The following is a 17,751-nucleotide window of genomic DNA, read 5'->3' as shown; positions in this document are numbered from 1 at the left end:
AGGGTAATATGACTACATGCACAAAACATAATCGTCAAAGCATTATGCTAAATAAAAGAAGATAGACACAAGAGACTACGTACTGTATGATTACATATATATGAAATTCTAGAAAAGGCAAAAATACAGTGATAGAAAGCAGATCAGTGGTTGTTTGGGCTCAGCAGGCATGGGAGGGGGTTAGGAATTAGCTGCACAGTGGCATGAGGAAACTTTTTGGAATGATGGAAGTGTTTTTCTATATCATGATTGTGTGGCTAATATATAGCTGTGTTAATTTATCAAAACTCATCAAATTATACACTTAGAATTGGTGAATTTTATGGCAAGTAAATTATACCTCCAAAAAGTTGATGGAGAAGGAGGAGGAAGAGGGGAGGCTGGAGAGGAAGAAAAGGAGAAAGAAGGACGGGGATAAATAGAAAGAAGAGGAAGAGGAAGGAGGAGGAAGAGGAGAGTGATGTGGGTTCTATAAAGAAAGAGGCTCATTTATCCATTCAGTGAATATCTAAATTCTTATCAGGTGTCAGTTAAGGGCTAGGCACTAAAGGAGAAACATCCTGAATCCTGAGTAATTAACAGTCTAGTGAGAGAGACAGATACGTAAACCAATCATAAATAGAATCTGATAGTGACTAGAACAAAGATACATATAAAGTGCTATGGGAAACAGCAGAGAGATGTGGGGTGGGAGGGATGGAGAATGGTAAAGCAACGCGAATGTTCAGTACCAAGTAAGGGGGTGAGAGAGAACTAATCTCCACTACAGAGAGGAGCTGTGAAGTGATACTGGAAGTATCTTTTGTCAGCCGAGGACTACTTGACCTCTAGAATATATAAATCCACAACGACCTGAAGGTTTTGTCCTTTAACAACAAAAAAAGTTAAAAAATTCCAATTCACTTACCAATGTCAGAAGTCAATGGTTCACTTGCCTCACTGACTGAAACACTGACATTAGCTATGGCCTGTTGTTGGATTGGAAAGAGCCCAGAGATAATTCTTGACATTATTTCTTGTTCCACCCTGGGAGATAAAAGTGAAGGATTCCTAAATTTGACTGAATTGTTTAAAGTGTTAGAAATACCACTCTTAAAAATAACCTTTACCTATGGACACAAACATTTACACATGAAAGCAGTCATTGTGAAAGTTGAATCAGAAAGAAGAAAAAATTCAAATGTATCTCCTAGCAAAATAAACCACATGAAACAGAATCTCCATGTGGCAGATAGTTCATTAAATCAAATTAAAACCTTTCAGATTAGTCTAATGAAAAGTTTAACACATCTCCTAAATTCATGGTAAGGTTCAGATTAATGATTATCTGGCAAATCATATACCTAAAATGCTGGGCTCCCTACTCTGAAAGCACACACAAAAAACCACACAAGATCAGAGCTAGAGAGGAAGTCCAGTTGCGCTCTCCTAGAGGAAACAAATATATAGACTGCAATACAGGTAGTTTTCCTTCTAAAAAGGAAAGAAAATTTATTGCCAAGGTCATTTTTAGGAAGGGGAAGGGGAAGAAGAGGAGGAAAGGAATGGAGAAAAAGAGAGGAAAGAACATCAACAACAGGAGATGTTCGTTGTAGAAAATCAGAAAATATATAAAAGTTAAAAAAAAAACAGATAAGGCTCACTCAGGAGCCCAGATTCGGGGATCAACACAGTTAACCATTGGTATCTATTTTTCAAATTTTTCTTCTATGCTTTTTTTTTTTTTTGAGGAAGATTAGCCCTGAGCTAACATCTGCTGCCGATCCTCCTCTTTTTGCTGAGGGAGACTGGTCCTGAGCTAACATCCGTGCCCATCTTCCTCTACTTTATATGTGGGACGCCTGCCACAGCATGGCTTGCCAAGTGGTCCCATGTCCACACCTGGGATCCGAACTGTCGAAACTCAGCCCGCCAAAGTGGACCATGCAAACTTAACCGCTGCACCACCGGGCCGGCCCCTATGCACATTTATTTTTGAGTGAGGTCTTGTAAACTGCAGTTACATCATACCCTGCTTCATTTATGCCTCAGTGTATTATTACGATCTTTTAACATCATCAAATATTCTTTTAAACCTAATCTTAATAACTATTAATATTCAGGTGTTTAGTTTATTCCATAACTTCCTTAAGGTTTCTCACAGGTAAAAATAGGGATAAAGACATAGTTTGTAAGTATATATAAATAACACAGAGAACAGTGCCTTGTTTGTACTAAGTACTATAGGTGCTAAGTATTCTATGGCCTAGTAGCAGAACCATATTATTTCCTTAGGGTAAATTTCTGGAGGCGAATCACTGGATTATGGAACGTGCACCTTTTTAAGGCTTTTGTTACTTAACCATAGCCTCCTTTGCCACAATAGACAGCCTAAATACAAACATTCAAGGACAGAAACAGTACCTCCAACAATTAGTTACGCCCTCAGCATCATCTCAAATAGTTTCCAGTGACTACAGTAAAGGAAAAGTTTCATGAACAAAAGGAGACAAGGACGATTTTCAACCAAAACTGAATACTTTTCATTTGTAGTTGCTACTATGATTCTATTCACACCAACACCAGTGTATACTCACCACTGAATTAAGCTGTTTTCCAATGTTTCTTTTCTCTGAATTACTTTATCCAGAATATCAGCAGTGGGCTGAAAAGTAGAAGCAACTGGTGGAAATGGAGGACCATTATATTTTGTAGAAACAACTTTAACACTTCTGTTAAACTCCAGAATTGGTTCAGAGTATTCTGGAATTTCATCACGTTTTTCCTCTTCCTGGTAATAGTAAAAACAAAACTATTATATTCGTGTATCTCTTCAATATTTACAGTGACAAGTATAGGCTGCAGAGTTGGTAGGCAAATTAACCAACACTTCTAAATTAATCAACAGCATTTCTAAATAGGTGGTATCACATTATTCATAATGTACACATTTGTCATACAGATCACGTTGAAGAAACCTTAATTACACAATTATTTTATCTTTTTAAAACCCAATATTCATTTTAAACAATCATAAAACAAACCAGAAAACTTTGATTCCTGCATAAAACATTAACATTTCCCTTTAGAAATTTATCTTAATTTATTATCATAATAAAACTGCTTCCAAATATCACTCCTTCCTCTTGCAGAACCTATAATTTACATTTATGTAAACATGCAGTCTGGTCATCTTATACATTATTTGTACCATCACATCACAATGAAAGGAGTTATTTCTGGAATTTCTAAACTTTTTATTATGAAAAATATCATACATATTTAAAAGTAAACAAAACAGTGCTCATGCACCACATCTGTTATCTATAAACAACATGTATCTATTCCAAGCTTTAACAATGACCAACTCACAGCTAACATTGTGACATTATATTCGCCCCATCCACTTTCCCCTTCACGTCTCATTTTGAAGTAAATCATATATATATCATTTTACCTGTAAATAATCCAAGGTGTATCTCCTCCTAAATTAGGACTCTTTAAAAATAATATTCTCCTACTGAAAAATGAAGCCCACAGCTAATAAGTGGCAAAGCCAGGGTAGGAGCACTTGTCTTTGAACTCTAAATCCTCTGCTAGCTCTAAAACTGTTTCTTTCACTTGTACCTTGAACAAAGAGTTGTTGAATATCTTTGCTAGGTATTAGGAATATGAAGATAAATAAGATTCTTGCCTTTAAAACACTCATGTGGAGTTCACATGAGAAGATATAACCAATGAGCAAATAACTTTCATGTGCTGCATATCTCTTAATATTCTAAAATTGGGTTCATCTTATGATTAACAAAACTGGACTTAGTTCTGAAAGTCTAAGAAATAAGAACAAACGTCTTCTTTAAAGTCTACCTACACATTACTAAAGTAGTCTCCATGTTCTTTTCTCCCATCCTTTATATTTCATTTCCTATTTTTTCCCTTCCTTCTATTTTATCATTTCTATAATTCTTTCTGCTATATAGGCTCTTCCCTTGGATTTTAGACCCCTCACAACTTTATACCTCAATACAAACTAACTGGTGACCTTGCCAATAATCCAGAACTCAAACAGACAAATGTAATAGAATGAAGAAAAAAGAGAGTGGAAAGAAGGAAGCCAAAGGAAATGGACAAGAAGTAGGAAGCATGAGAGATGAGAGGCAGGTGGGAAACAGCTGACAATCATTAAGTTTCATGGAGGCAGCTAGGTGACATAGATGAAGATAATACTGTATGATAGACTAACAACTTTATAATTTTAAAATAAGAATGTATTTAACTCAAAAGTAAAAGGAAGTTTCTCAAAGCACTGTAACATAATACTGATGGTCAAAAGTTACTCTGCCATCAGGAACAAGGCAAGGATGTCTTCTCTCACCACTCCTTTTCAATATTGTACTGGAAGTCCTTGTTAATGCAATTAGACAAGAAAAGGAAATAAAAGGTATACAGATTGGAAGGAAGAAATAAAACTGTCTTTGTTTGCAGATGACATGATTGTCCATGTAGAAAATCTGAAAGAACTGACAAAAAAAACTCCTGAAACTAATTACTCATTATAGCAAGGTTGCAAGATACAAGGTTAATATACAAAAGTCAATCACTTTCCTAAACACCAACAATGAACAAGCGGAATTTGAAATTAAAAACATAATACCATTTACATTAGCACCCCCAAAAATGAAATACTTAGGTAAAAATCTAACAAAACATGTACAAGAACTATATGAGGAAAACTACAAAATTCTGATGAACGAAATCAAAGAACTAAATAAATGAAGAGACATTCTATGTTCACGTATAGGAAGACTCAATTTGTCAAGGTGCCACTTGTTCCCAACTTGACCTATAGATTCAATTAAATCCCAATAAATTATTTTGTAGATAACAAAAAACTTGACTCTAAAATTTATATGGAGAGGCAAAAGACCCAGAACAGCCAATACAATATTGAAGAGAAGAATAAAGTTGGAGAATTGACACTAGCCAACTTCAAGACTTATTGTAGAGCGACACCAATCAAGACAATGTGGTATTGATGAAAGAAGAGACAAACTGATGAATGACACAGAAGAGAGACTTCAGAGACAAACCCACATAAACAGAGTCAACTGATCTTTGACAAAGGAGCAAAGGCAATACAATGCAGCAAAAAGAGTCTTTTCAACAAATGGTGCTGGAATAACTGGACATCCACAGGCAAAAAAATGAGTTTAGACACAGACCTTACATGTTTCACAAAAATTAACTCAAAATGGATCAGAGATCTAAATGTAAAACACAAAACTATACAACTCCTGGAAGATAACATAAGAGAAAACCTAGATGACTGTGGGTATGGCAACGGCTCTTTAGATACAACATCAAAGGCGTGATCCATGAAAGAAATAATGAATAAGATGCACTTGATTCAAATTAAAAATTTCTGCTCTGTGAAAGACAACATCAAGAGAATTAGAAGACAAGCCATGGACTGGGAGAAGATATTTGCAAAAGACACATCTGTTAAAGAACTGTTATCCAAAATATACAAAGAACTCTTAAAACTCAATAATAAGAAAACAATCCAATTAACCAAACAGGCCAACACCATAACAGACACCTCACCAAAGAAAATATACAGATAGCAAATAAGCACATGAAAAGATGCTCAACATCCTATGTCATCAGGGTGATGCAAATTAAAACAACAATGAGATACCACCACACACCCATGAGAACTGCCAAAATCCAGAACACTGACAACACCAATTGCTGACAAGGATGTGGAGCAACAGGAACTCTCATTCATTGCTGGTGGGAATGCAAAATGTTACAGCCACTTTGGAAGATGGGTTAGCAGTTTTTTACAAATCTAAACATACCTTTACCATATGATCCAGCAGTCATGCTCCTTGATATTTACCCAAAGGAGCTGAAAATTTACGTCCACATAAAAATCTGCACAGATGTTTATAGCAACTTTATTCATAATTGCCAAAACTTGCAAACAACTAAGATGTCCTTCAGTAGGTGAATGGGTAAATAAACCGGACTACATCCAGACAATGGAATATTATTCAATGCTAAAAAGAAATGAGCTATCAAGTCATGAAACTATATAGAGGAGGCTCAAATGCATATTGCTAATTGAAAGCAGTCAATCTGCAAAGGCTACATACCTTACAATTCCAAGTATACGACATTCTGGAAAAGGCAAAACTACGGAGACAGTAAAAAGATCAGTGGTTGCCAGGGTTTGGTGTGAGTTGGGGAGGAAGGAATAGGCAAAACACAGAGGATTTTAGGGCAGTGAAAATACTCTGTACGTTACCATGATGATGGATACATTTGTCCAAATCCACAGAATGTACAACATCCTGAGGTAAACTATGGACTTTGGGTGCTCATGACTTGTCAGCGCAGGTTCATCAATTATAACAAATGTACCTGATAATGGGAGAGGCTGTGCATGTGTGGGGGCAGGGGGCCTATGGGAAATCTCTGTACCTGTCTCTCAATTTTGCTGTGAACCTAAAAATGCTCTAAAAAAATAATAAAGTCTTAAAAATAAAAGAGAATCACATGGAAAAATACTAGTAGAAAAATAATTCCTCGTGGTTTCTAAGCTTCGTTACCTGTATGACATCAATGACTTCATCGAAGTTAGTTCCCGGAAACTTCACCTCTTCTTCATCTACCGCTGTAAATTCTGGAGTCTAAGAAAGCATTTTCAGAAAGTTTTTGTTGTGCTTAATGTCTTTTTAATTTCTACATAATTTATCATATTTCCACCCATAGCATAAGCTTATAATTACATGGTCCCACTTTTTTAATATCCTGTTCAGAATTGATTTCATTATTAAAGGAAATCCAAGATAGTATACCAGCCATGAGGTTTCCATTTCACAAACTATAAAAAATTAAAGTTTTTCTGTCAATGACTCCATCAACAATGCAACTTAAGCCAACTGATCAAGTTGATATGATTGTGATTTCTCTCCCAGAGTTAAGATAAAGTGTTCGTATGTGTAAGATATACAAATATACACATACACCAACTCACAAAAAGACAGATACACAATCAAATAATTTGGAAAGATAAACAAAATAGTTACTTTACAAATTTAGTCTCTAGGCTTCACTATAAATAATCTAGTCACCAAAACCACAATAGCCTCTTCCTGAGAGCAGAATGATAAATGGCCAAAAAAGTATTATTTGTAATCATGTATGTTTTAATAAACTTCTGGTGAAAAAAATTACTGATAAAAATATTAAATTAGGCACAAATGCCATTTAGGGTCCATTTTATTTTACTACTTCTGATTGTGAAAACTTGTTGGTGTCTTCCCTCTCCTTCAAAGTCTATCCTTGATGACCAAATTTGCTGACCACAGATGAAACCCTGAGAAAAGTTACAGTGCTATTTTGCGGTGTAGCAAACTCACAACTTCATTGTTCAGTAGCAAATAAACACTAGGATGAAAGGCATATTTCTGCATTATGTTAATACTATACTGACAAAGTAACATCCCAAAATATAAACTCCAATTATCACTATAAAATTCACATTCAGGAAAACTATAATTTAATTCTCATTTAAATCAAGATTCTTCTCCAAAGAAATAGAAATTCTTTCTTCACATGTGAGACTCTTACAACTTAGATTACCAAAAAGTTACACTAAGGATTATCACCTTCAGAATGTTTATAAATATAAGGATCTTAAACAAACTTTCAAGTTCATAAGCAATTCCAGATTCATTTTGAATCTTTTCCTTAAAACCTAAACTATTATAATAGATTATAATTATAATGGAAGACTTTGTATGGAATTAGTTAAAATCTATAGTCAGACATTACCCAAAACTATATGATAAACTTCTGAATGGTACCTGTATCCAGGTTTTCAGAGGAGGAGGACACGCTTCCTTTGGACTAGGCAGAGATGGACTGACATCAGCACTACCATTCGAAATGCTGTCAATATCTACATTGGGTAATACCTAGAACAGAGCACAACATCCAGCTTTCTGTTCATCAGTTTGACTCAGATATTTGTCAATCTATACATAAATAACATATATTTAACTTTTTGTTGTGAAGTCAATGGATAAATTTTTTAAATTATGAAAGCATAATTTATAAAATTTGTAAAATAAAAGGGAAACACATAAAATCCTACTATCTTAAGATAACCTCATTTTCACTATTCCTTTTATCTTTTTACTATCCACTTATGCATAGCTAAAATCTAAAACAGTTTCATTCATAATTTTTCATTGTAATTAGGTCACAAAAACCTTATCATGCTTCCATATAGACTTCCTAAGTCTTCATAATTATATTGCAAACGACTATATGATGTTTAAATAAACATACACACCTTAATTATTCAATCATTTTCCTGTTGATAAACATTTAGGATATTCCTATTTCCACTATTTTATATCACTACAAAAAATTTCCTCATATATATATATATATATATATATATATATATATATATATATATATATATATATATATAGGGTTTTTCCCCCTAAACTTTGAATTACTTCATTATCCTAGATAGCCAGATAATAGATTACTTGAGCCACAGGGCATGAATATTTAAGCTTCTTGGTAATTTCTACCAAATACAATCCAAGTGAGCTCTATTTACATCATCAAAAACATAATCAATTATAAGTTTTATCCAACCTTCATCCAAATTAGAGAATATAACTGTTTCAGCAATAACAGCTTTTAAATGGAAGTATATTATTGTTATTTTAATTGCATTATCTTGATAACTAGTAGGATTTAAATTATTCAATTTGCTTGCTTATAAACTGTATTTCCTCTTCTGTAGAGTCTTATTCACAGGCTTTGAATATCTCTGGATTTGCATTTATATTTTCTTATTAATTTATGGAGGCTTTTATATTTAAAAATTAATTCTTCTTAGCATATTCCTTTCATATGCCCTCACTGTGTTGTTTTCCTTTTTATTTAGGAATTTTTTACACATTTAAGTTTTATACTTTATAGATTCAAATCTAGTTTTCTATCACATCTAAGTTTTCTTCATTCACATCCAGACTTAGCCTCAACTCTGACAAAGATTCCATGCAACCACCTTCTAATTCTTCCATATTTTTCTATTTCCCAGTTATACCTTGGCCTATTGCCTATCTGGAACTCCTCTGCTATACAGTAGGAGTTTGAAGTCTAAAATTGATCTATTTTCCACATTGCTTATCAATTACAACATACATTATTTCATTTACAAGAATCCTACTTCCCACTGATTTATGAAGTAAACATCACATATTACATTCTTTTTTAAATAACCAAGGCTATTTCTGAAATACCTTGTTACAGGACCAGTGCCAAAACACTTTAACTTCTCTAAACTCTTGTTCTTTCAAATATCAAAATGATCCTAAAGTTCAAGTTAAAAAAAAAAACCCATGGTTTATTTTTTCAATTACAATTTCACTTAAATTATACATTAACTTAGGAAGAATTGACAACTTGAACATTTAATCTTCACATATAAGTTTTCTCTCAATTCATTCATGTCTTGTTATACATGTTGCATAAAGATTGAAGTATTAATTATATAAGTCAAACACATTGTCTTTTTTTAATTAATTACAATATTCTGTTTAATTGTTCCCTTTGGAATTTCATCCAGTCACTTGGATACAAGTCATTGGCTCAGAAAAGGTAGCTTAAATCATGCAGAACAAGGATACAGATGTCATATTAATATCATAGTTTTGAAGAACAAAAGACTCACAATGAAAGCAAAATTTTCATGAAGTAATCTAATAAATTTAAGTACTGAAGTTAAGCCAAAGATTTTTTTCCCTTAAAATTTTCTGTTCATGCATCCTGGCACACCTGCATAGTAAGCTGAGGAGGGTCCTTCTTCTCCGACCTCATTTCTACAACTGCTATGTTAGGTTTCTTTACTCCGGTTTCTGTTTTCTGAGATGATGGAGGGAAAGAAGTAGTCACTGTTACAGGGTGTGGCTTGTTGACAATCACTCCAGCAGGTGGCATGGAATCACTGTTACTCTGGGTTTGTCCTAAAAAATTTGGGGGAAGAAAATGAGCCAACCATTTCAGAAATAAAGGTGAAAACCCATACACAACCTCGAAAGGAAAGCATCCTCTGCAATCACCTTTCCCTCGGTCATCACCACCGTCAACATACTCATCATGTCCTCTTAGCAGCAACTAGCATTTATTAGGCACTCATATGTACCAAACACTTCACATACACTACCTAATTTAACTCTCAAAATAAGCTTATGAGGTATTAATATTATCCACATTTCACAGTTGAGGAAACAGCTTCAGAAACATAATTTGCCAAAGGCCATAATTGTTTGTAAGTGGCAAAGCCAAGACTAAAATATACTGTCTTATATTGTATTAATTTTATTCTCAAATCTTCATGGAGCATCAATGAACAGAAACAAAAAGAACAATAAAACACTAGTATTTGACTATCAATAAATAGCACGTAGGCCCACTATTTGGTACCTATCATAGCCGTCAAAATGTTGTTAAGCTTTCACTTCAAAAGTTTCACTTGTTTCCTATGTTTCAAAGTAAAGAGGGACAGTACAGTGTACTCATTAAAAGTCCAGGCTCTAAAGCCAGACTGCCTGGGTTTCGATCTCAGCTCCACTCTAGCCATGTGGCCTTTGACAAATTACTTAACCTCTCTGTGCCTTAGTTTCTTCATCTATATATTCGGCACATTACCATGTGTTCTATAGGGTGGATTAAATATGTTAATACATGCGAAGTACTTAGATCTGTACCTGGCACACAGAAAGGGCTTCATAAGTATTAGCTATTATATTAACAGAAGGTATGTTTGAACATACATTAACTACCAGGTTGACATGCCATTAACCCATAATATCAAAAATAAAAAATTCTCTTTTATGTTGAAAAATATTCATATTTAAATCATTCATCAAAATTAAGGAAGAATAGCAATGACGCTAAAAGAAAAAAATAGCTAACTAGATTTAAAGGGCTAATGTGAAAGAAAAAATGATTTGTTCAGTTTTTAATAATTTTTTTTTAAGATTTTATCTTTTTCATTTTTCCTCTCCAAAGCCCCCTGATACACAGTTGTGCATGCTTAGTTGGGGGTCCTTCCAGTTGTGGCATGTGTGACGCTACCTCAGCATGACTTGACAAGCAGTGCCATGTCCGCACCCTGGACCCGAACTGGTGAAACCGTGGGCTGCCAAAGCAGAACGCAAGAACTGAACCATTCGGCCACGGGGGCGGCCCCTTGTTCAGTTTTTAAAATGATGAGTCTGAGAGACCTCAAATAATAACTCACTATGGGCTTACAGTATACAACCACACAATTTTAACTTACGGCAGCCTAGTTCAAAAGGACATATAAGGTACTTTAAAGTACTTCTCCTAAGACGTGATGATATTAAACCAATCAAAATTCTTGCATTCTTTAATTATTATGACTATCTATGACATGTATAAACACTTTTTAAATTTCGTTTCATCTATAGCAATGTACTATAAAATACCAAATGAATGTTTCCTGTGAGTGGAATTCCAGCAGGAACCCATCATTTCTGAGACTTCTGTTACACACAGTAAGGCCCTACCCACAAATATAAACAACATGAAGGAAAAGGTAGGTGACTATCATGTCAGCACCATTTTGTAAGTTCTGCTACTCCTGATAAGAACTTAAAATTTACTCCATATATTTTGTTGGGTCTTACCTAAAAGAATTGCCATAGGAATCAGGTGACCTTCCAGTGTACCTGAAAAAGTAGGCATTTCTCGGCTTGGACTGAACACATACTGCTGCTCACCAGGGGGCACCACAGCAACAGAACGTTGCAGCTTAGAATCCATCTTTGTGGGTTTTGTTGCATAAGAGTCAGTTTGTGTTCTTATGGACTTGACTTTAGTGCCTGTAATATTCATCAATGGCAGGTGTTTAAAAATACTGTTTGAACATCTACTATCCAATCATCTACAAATACAGCAACTCTTCCTCACAGAAAGATCTCATTCTATATAAAAAAGTTACAGGGTCCCAAAACAGAAGCAACATACAACCCAGGGGTTGGCAAATTTTTCTTAAATGACCAGATAATAAATATTGTAGTCTCGTGGGTCACGTGGTCTCAGTTGCAACATCATAATTCTGCCATCATAGCATGAAAGCAGTCATAGACAATACAGAAATGAATTAGTGTAGCTATGTTTCAATAAAACTTTACTTATTGAAACAGGCAGCTCACCTACAGGTCATGGTTTCTGAACCCCTGAATAGATGTAACACCTTGTACAACTACTATGACAGAATAGATACAACGACCAGGAAACCAACGTTGAATGAAAATTTGAAAGCATATTCAGACTGTATTATTTAACTCATTAAACTTTTTCTTACAGGTACAAAAAAGTTAATGATCATTTTTGGAGTTGGATTTTTTTTTCATTCTCTCATTACAACTTTACTCATGACATAATTCTGAATAATTAGCCTTTATCCTTTGAAAGTATGTACAGATAATCATATTCTCTAAGTATCAAAACTTTACAGAAGTTAATATCATTATACATTTTTTTCTATTCCTATGAAGTAAATCTATATAGACATTAAATCCTGAATTCTTAAAAAATTAGAAATTTGTCTGATTATGTCTCTTTGGAGAAGATAAGTTTCTACAGGACCTGAGAAAAGTAAAGGAACTTAAAAGTTAAAATTAAAAATTAAACTTAAAAGAAAAAGAAACTAAAATATTTTTTAAATAACTTCCTGAAATTACTACATTTTTCCTTTTAATAGGTGAGTAGTTTTATGAATCCAGACTTTTAAATATAGTTTCATGACTCCAGGAAGAAAAATTTTATTACACATCTGTATTTTTTCATCCTGTTCTCTAGTATTTTTGTTCATTCAATTGAATGAATATTTTTCTTCAGTGTTTATTTAAAATGTATTTTTTTCAGCATTTAAGATGTATTAGGCATTGTTCCAGACACAGGGAATACGGTAGGGAATAAACCAACTGTACTCATGAAGCTTACAATCTAGTAAGAAAGCAACCAATCAATTAATAAAGACAGTGAAAACGGCTAAGAAGAACAGTAAGGCAGGACGAGGGGACAGAGAGGGAGAGGAGATCATTTTTTGGATAGGATGGTCTGGGTAGACCTCTCTGAGGGGCTAACATCTAACAGTAGAGACGGAAAGAACGGCGAGCGTGAACCATGCAAGCATCTGAGGAAAAAATTCTCCAACAGGTACCAAGGCCCAAGGATGAGCACGTGTCTCAGGATTTTTTAGATTTGAAAGTATTTTGAACTTAAAGTTTTTAAGATTTGAAAGTTTTTTAAACCTCAAGTTATTTTTTGCAAAGGCTTTTCAAAACCTCAAATATAAGTTAATAGCAAAGCTCCAATTAACAAGAGGAAATACTAAGGTAAGCATCATCTATTAGGGGAAAGATCATCCATAAGCTATATGCTTTACTAAAACAGACACCCTATGTGATCACCTCACTTTTAGAAATGAAATGAAAAGAAAACTAAAGCAACTGCCATGGCTCCAACTTCCAGAAAGGATAAGAAAGAAAAATAGTTGGTATCCACTACTTACAGCATATTGTCAAAGTGGCTGGCTGGCCGCTCAAGTACAAATTGAGAAACTTCAAAATGTAACCAAAGTCTACAGACTCAAAATTTAACTAAAAGTTATACTCAAATATACTAGTGAAATGATAGATGTGAGTTAAAACACACAGTGACAAATGAAGGTTTTTTGGGGGTTTTTTTTGAGGAAGATTAGCCCTGAGCTAACTGCTGCCAATCCTCCTCTTTTTGCTGAGGAAGACTGGCCCTGAGCTAACATCGTGCCCATCCTCCTCTACTTTATATGTGGGACGCCTACCACAGCATGGCTTGCCAAGCAGTGCCATGTCGGTGCCCGGGATCCGAACCAGCGAACCCTGGGCCGCCAAAGTGGAACATGCACACTTAACTGCTGAGCCACCAGACGGGCCCCTAAAGATATTTTTAGTTGTGTACAAAAGCACCAAAAAAATTTTTTACCTTTGCTACCTAAGGCTCTGAGAACAAACAAAACTGTACAAGTCCCTATGAGCACTTCTGTGGTAATACTCAGCTTATGGCTTCTTCCAATTCATACAGAACATGATGAACCAAGGTCTTCAAGAAAATGCCTATTTCCCTGGATTATAATTTAAATTGTGCAAGTCTCATCATCTTATGAATGTGAATTTTATCATGGTTTGTCTAAAGGCACCATCTAACCCTAATTCTTCCCACTTATTCCTCTCTTGCACCTTGAATCTGGTCCATTTTTTCCTATTCTCTTAGAAGGAATTGTTTTTCCATCCCTAAGCATTATATAAGTTGAACTAACAAACAAAAAGCAAAAATTAAACTTCACATATTAAACTGATACCATAAAAAGTGAGGTTTACCACAAAAAATGCGGTTCCTTACCTTTAACTCGTTCTATTACTTTTGGTCTCTGTGGTTTGGACTTAGGAGATGGAGAATTAAACCTGAGGTATGGTCCTTTTTTAAGAGTGCTGCGATGGCCCTGATAAACTGGTTTTCCATAAATTTGCAGCATATAATCCTCATCTTGTATCACCGTGGCTGTTTTCAAAAATCCCTAAGTACACAAAGGTATTCAACTCACCAATAAAATAGTCATTAAACACTTGTCCCCTATTTCTAAAGCCTCTTTTTGCCAGCTTAAGTACGATATTAAGAATGATCTCAGAAAAGTCCTTGATGTTAATGGCTCTTAAATTTCAGATACAGCTTTCAAACAATAGTTTATAGTTCTCAAAAGCATGAAAATCATGCTACCAAGAAACATGAAAGTTCTTACACTACTAAATATTTTTAGCACCAAAAAGTAAGGTTTAAACACACATTACATATTAATTACATTCAAGTACAATAATACAGTATAAATCAAGCCTTTAAAGGATTTTGTGCATTCTTGATCTCGCCTTCAATCATAATCTAAATGCCACAGAAAGGTAGCATTTATTGAGCATCTAACACATCCAAAGCTTGAAGTAGATGCTTTATTAATCTGCCCAACAATGTTTGGCACTAAGAAAGTTACAGCCTCGTTAGAGCAGCCAAAAACATTCCCTCTGTAGTATCTAGGACCATGCCTCATGATCATGAGGCACTAAACAGACATTTGTTAAACTGAGAAATAAACAAACAAAAAATACACACACACACACACACAAGAATGAAATACAATTCTGAGTACCGTGAACTAGAGAATCTAATTTTTGAACTAGATGATCTCTAGATATACCTGCTATAACTAAAATACTCTAAGTCTGGGATCTCAGAAGGAATTATGCATTTTGTGCAGTGCTTCCCACATTATGGATATCCAAAACCTTAAATATCAACAGTTTAAAGAGAGTTTCCATTTGTACAGTCCTTCACATTTTTAAAACATTTTCATACTCACGGCATCATTTCTATCTTACAGGGAATGACTGATATAATGCAACACCTACGGCACAAGCCCAGAGGAGGCTCTTACTTCTCTTCTCTCTTTCTGTGAGCCTGCAGCGGGCTTGCTCCTCACAGGAGGATTTCTAACGTGCTCCTCTTTTTGTTTCTGACAATGTTTTCTTGGAATTACAGAATTGTTTACTGTTTTGTCTTGCGTGTTGGTTTTAATATCTTTACTCATATTCTGAGCTTTCCTGGTCCTCTGATTCTTCTGATCAAACCTCTTTTGTTCATAGTCTTTTCTTGCCAGTTCATCCTTAACATAACCAAAATTAAAATTACTTAAAATTTAATCCAAGTAGCAATGCCTTCATATCAAAAGTATTAGAATTTATTTTCTGTTATAGAAATACAATTGAGCAGCTTTAAATGTTTTATAAATAAATGATACTGGCTTATATATGACTAAAAATTCTCTGGAAGAATAAACAAAAAACTAAAAAGACTGGTGTTTTATGGAGCAGGGGAATGAGAAATAGTAGATGAGGCACATGGGTAGGAGGGGAACTTTTCATCATAAACTTTTTTACATTTGTTGATGTTTGAACCACATGCCTGTAGTAACTGTTCAAAAAATTAAATTAAAAAATAAGTTTCTGGGGCTGGCCCCGTGGCCAAGTGGTTAAGTTCACGCGCTATGCTTTGGCGGCCCTGAGTTTTGCCAGTTCGAATCCTGGGCACGGACATGGCATCGTTCATCAGGCCATGTTGAGGTGGCATCCCACATGCCACAACTAGAAGGACCCACAGCTAAAAAATACACAACTATGTACTGGAGGGCTTTGGGAGAAAAAGGAAAAAAATAAAAAATAACAATCTTAAAAAAAAAAAAAAAGTTTCCAAAAAAGTAACCCACTTTGTTATAAAACTCTGAAATAAATATTTATAAGTTAAAACTGCATGAAGCTTTAAACAAATTTTGCACAGAATTCATAGTAATAGAGTGACATACATTGCTACTTGTCTGCAGAGCCAGAGCTGATCTCCAAGTCTTCTGACTCTTAGTTCAACTTCTTTTCTGGTGCATCATATAATAGCTAATATAAACTCTTCCTAAATGCATTAGAGATATGTATTCTCTCTTTCTTCCTGAGGAAGATTCGCCCTGAACTAACATCTGTTGCCAATCTCCCTCTATTTTATATGTGGGTCACTGCCATAACATTGGCTGACGAACGACATAGGTCCATGCCCAGGATCTGAACCCACAAACCAGGGCCGTCGAGGTGGAGCAAACGAACTTAACCACTATGCTACAGGGCCAGCTCCAAGATATGTATTCTTAAACAACAAAGTTTAAAAATATATTTCAATGTTTATTGCTATGGAAACTGAACTGACATTTCATCTTGCTACCATTATGAGTAAGCATATACTACAAACATCTTACAGTCAGGAAGAAAACACTCTGCACCCCAAGATAAAAATAACAGGGTTACCCTGTTTAGTTCCGCTCCCTCAAATATATAAAATTTTAAGAATTTCCTGTAAATTATTGACACTGTAATAAAAATAACTCTCAGATTTTTGTAATGCTAATGTCTGAAGATATACCATGAGCTTCGTGGATGAGGGAAAGTGGCAGTTTTTCCATCTGGAATTGACTTCTGTAAACGCAGTAACCTCAGAAGGCTTACAGGGTATTATCCCTTTAAGTAACTTTGGTGATTTTCCTTTGGTAAGCCAAGGCTTCCAAATCTGCTGCCTTGAAATGTTTTTACAAGTATACTTCTTCCTTTTCTAAAGGCTTTTAGTAAAGTTTCTTTCATATTTCTCATATTTTAGCTATTGTCCAACAAGTTGCCAGATAAGAGCCATAATATAATTTATGAGACAAAGCATTTGTTAGATAAAAGTTATTACTAAATATAAAGAGGGACAGAATGAAATTAAGAACTATAAGTGGACTTATATATAAGGAATATTTTGAGAATAAGCATGATACTTATAAATTTGAATCAACGTCATCTCCTAAGAATTTACTTAATTCTGTTTTTTCCAATTCCTACCTGAATTTCTGCAGAAATAGTTTTAATCCACTCATCCACTGTCTTTCTGATCCGAATCTTCTCTGACAGCTCTCTACAAAAGAGAGAAAAGAATTTTCTTAAATTAGCATTTAACATCCTGAGAACAGGACGTGGATCAGATCTCTTATCTGGTTTTGAATCTACTATGTAGCCCAACATCCTTCACCTGCAAAGGAAAAAC

The 17,751-nt window shown here is 34.7% G+C and overlaps 1 protein-coding gene across 9 annotated transcripts in view; it reads right to left on the bottom strand.

Moving 5' to 3' along the window:
- Positions 1–17,751, bottom strand: part of KIAA0586 — a 107,187-nt gene that overhangs the window by 65,114 nt on the left and 24,322 nt on the right. For all 9 annotated transcript variants that reach the window (XR_011432146.1, XM_023627813.2, XM_070249811.1 and 6 more), the window contains 9 exons: positions 17,550–17,622; positions 15,569–15,796; positions 14,488–14,662; positions 11,727–11,921; positions 9,850–10,037; positions 7,854–7,964; positions 6,594–6,674; positions 2,577–2,770; positions 908–1,026 (listed from right to left, as the gene is read on the bottom strand). Coding sequence is in view for 8 of the 9 variants with exons in the window: in XM_023627813.2 (XP_023483581.1) it covers positions 908–1,026; positions 2,577–2,770; positions 6,594–6,674; positions 7,854–7,964; positions 9,850–10,037; positions 11,727–11,921; positions 14,488–14,662; positions 15,569–15,796; positions 17,550–17,622 (1,364 nt within the window). In the remaining variant the exon portion in view is untranslated. The remainder of the gene's footprint in view (positions 1–907; positions 1,027–2,576; positions 2,771–6,593; positions 6,675–7,853; positions 7,965–9,849; positions 10,038–11,726; positions 11,922–14,487; positions 14,663–15,568; positions 15,797–17,549; positions 17,623–17,751) is intronic.

Source organism: Equus caballus, chromosome 24 (genome assembly GCF_041296265.1).
Source record: "Equus caballus isolate H_3958 breed thoroughbred chromosome 24, TB-T2T, whole genome shotgun sequence".
NCBI classification, from domain to species: Eukaryota; Metazoa; Chordata; class Mammalia; order Perissodactyla; family Equidae; genus Equus; species Equus caballus.
Note: the sequence above shows the minus strand (reverse complement) of the source record. Positions and strands in the feature narration are given on the sequence as shown.